At 44.1% G+C, this 1,187-nt stretch overlaps 1 protein-coding gene across 1 annotated transcript in view; it reads left to right on the top strand.

The window, feature by feature from the left end:
• Positions 1-1,187, top strand: part of LOC107744209 (SIM bHLH transcription factor 2) — a 16,019-nt gene that overhangs the window by 10,855 nt on the left and 3,977 nt on the right. Inside the window, exon 8 of the mRNA XM_016557733.1 lies at positions 730-877. Within this exon, the coding sequence (XP_016413219.1) occupies positions 730-877 (148 nt within the window). The remainder of the gene's footprint in view (positions 1-729; positions 878-1,187) is intronic.

Genomic DNA, 1,187 nt, shown 5'->3' with positions numbered 1-1,187 from the left:
GTGAGTGAGATGAGTAAACACATGTTGATATTTAGTCTAGAACTACAGTAAGATCATGTTCACACACAACGCTCTGCACTTACTCCTGATTTCTGTCACCATGGCAACACCAGAGCTGTCACTCAACACATGGAAACAAAGTAACTAGCGTTACTTATTTGAAAAATAACTCAGATACTTCCTTCTAAATTAAAAAGTAATGCATTACTTTACTAGTTACTCAAAGTAATCTGATTGTGTAACTTGTAATGCGTTACTCCCAACACTGTCATTCAGTCTGTGTGTGTGTGTGTGTGTGTGTGTGTGTGTCAGTGCTGGTGAAGGGGCAGGTCACCACCAAGTATTACCGGATGCTGGCCAAACACGGCGGTGCATTTGACTGTTTTTATTGATTGTGAGGAACACTGAATGTGTTTGTGTGCAGTGAGATGAGTAAACACATGTTCATATTTAGTCTAGAACTACAGTAAGATCATGTTCACACACAACGCTCTGCACTTACTCCTGATTTCTGTCACCATGGCAACACCAGAGCTGTCACTCAATACATGGAAACAAAGTAACTAGCGTTACTTGTTTGAAAAATAACTCAGATACTTCCTTCTAAATTAAAAAGTAATGCGTTACTTTACTAGTTACTCAAAGTAATCTGATTGTGTAACTTGTAATGCGTTACTCCCAACACTGTCATTCAGTCTGTGTGTGTGTGTGTGTGTGTGTGTGTGTCAGTGCTGGTGAAGGGGCAGGTCACCACCAAGTATTACCGGATGCTGGCCAAACACGGCGGCTGGGTTTGGGTGCAGAGCTGCGCCACCATCGTTCACAACAGCCGCTCGTCTCGGCCGCACTGCATCGTCAGCGTCAACTACGTCCTCACGTGAGTCGCCTTTCACCTCCAGCACAGCACTTCTGTAGGATTCATGAAGGGAAATATACAACTCTTTAAAGCCCCAAACACACTGCACGATTTCCGGCTGTCCCAGACAAAAGATTGGCATCGTGAAACAATCGTGGCTCCTAATCTCATGTCGTACAGTGAGAGAGGTTCAAAGACAGCTATTGTCACGGTCTTGCGACCAAAGATAGCCTAGGATACAGCATGATCATCGCACAGTGTGTTTGCTGCTACTATCCACGTTTACTGACCAACCAATAAAAATGCGACATGAAATCAACGCGACATGGCG

This window comes from Sinocyclocheilus rhinocerous, unplaced genomic scaffold (genome assembly GCF_001515625.1).
Source record: "Sinocyclocheilus rhinocerous isolate Xijiao unplaced genomic scaffold, SAMN03320098_v1.1 scaffold2753, whole genome shotgun sequence".
Lineage (NCBI taxonomy): Eukaryota > Metazoa > Chordata > Actinopteri > Cypriniformes > Cyprinidae > Sinocyclocheilus > Sinocyclocheilus rhinocerous.
Note: the sequence above shows the minus strand (reverse complement) of the source record. Positions and strands in the feature narration are given on the sequence as shown.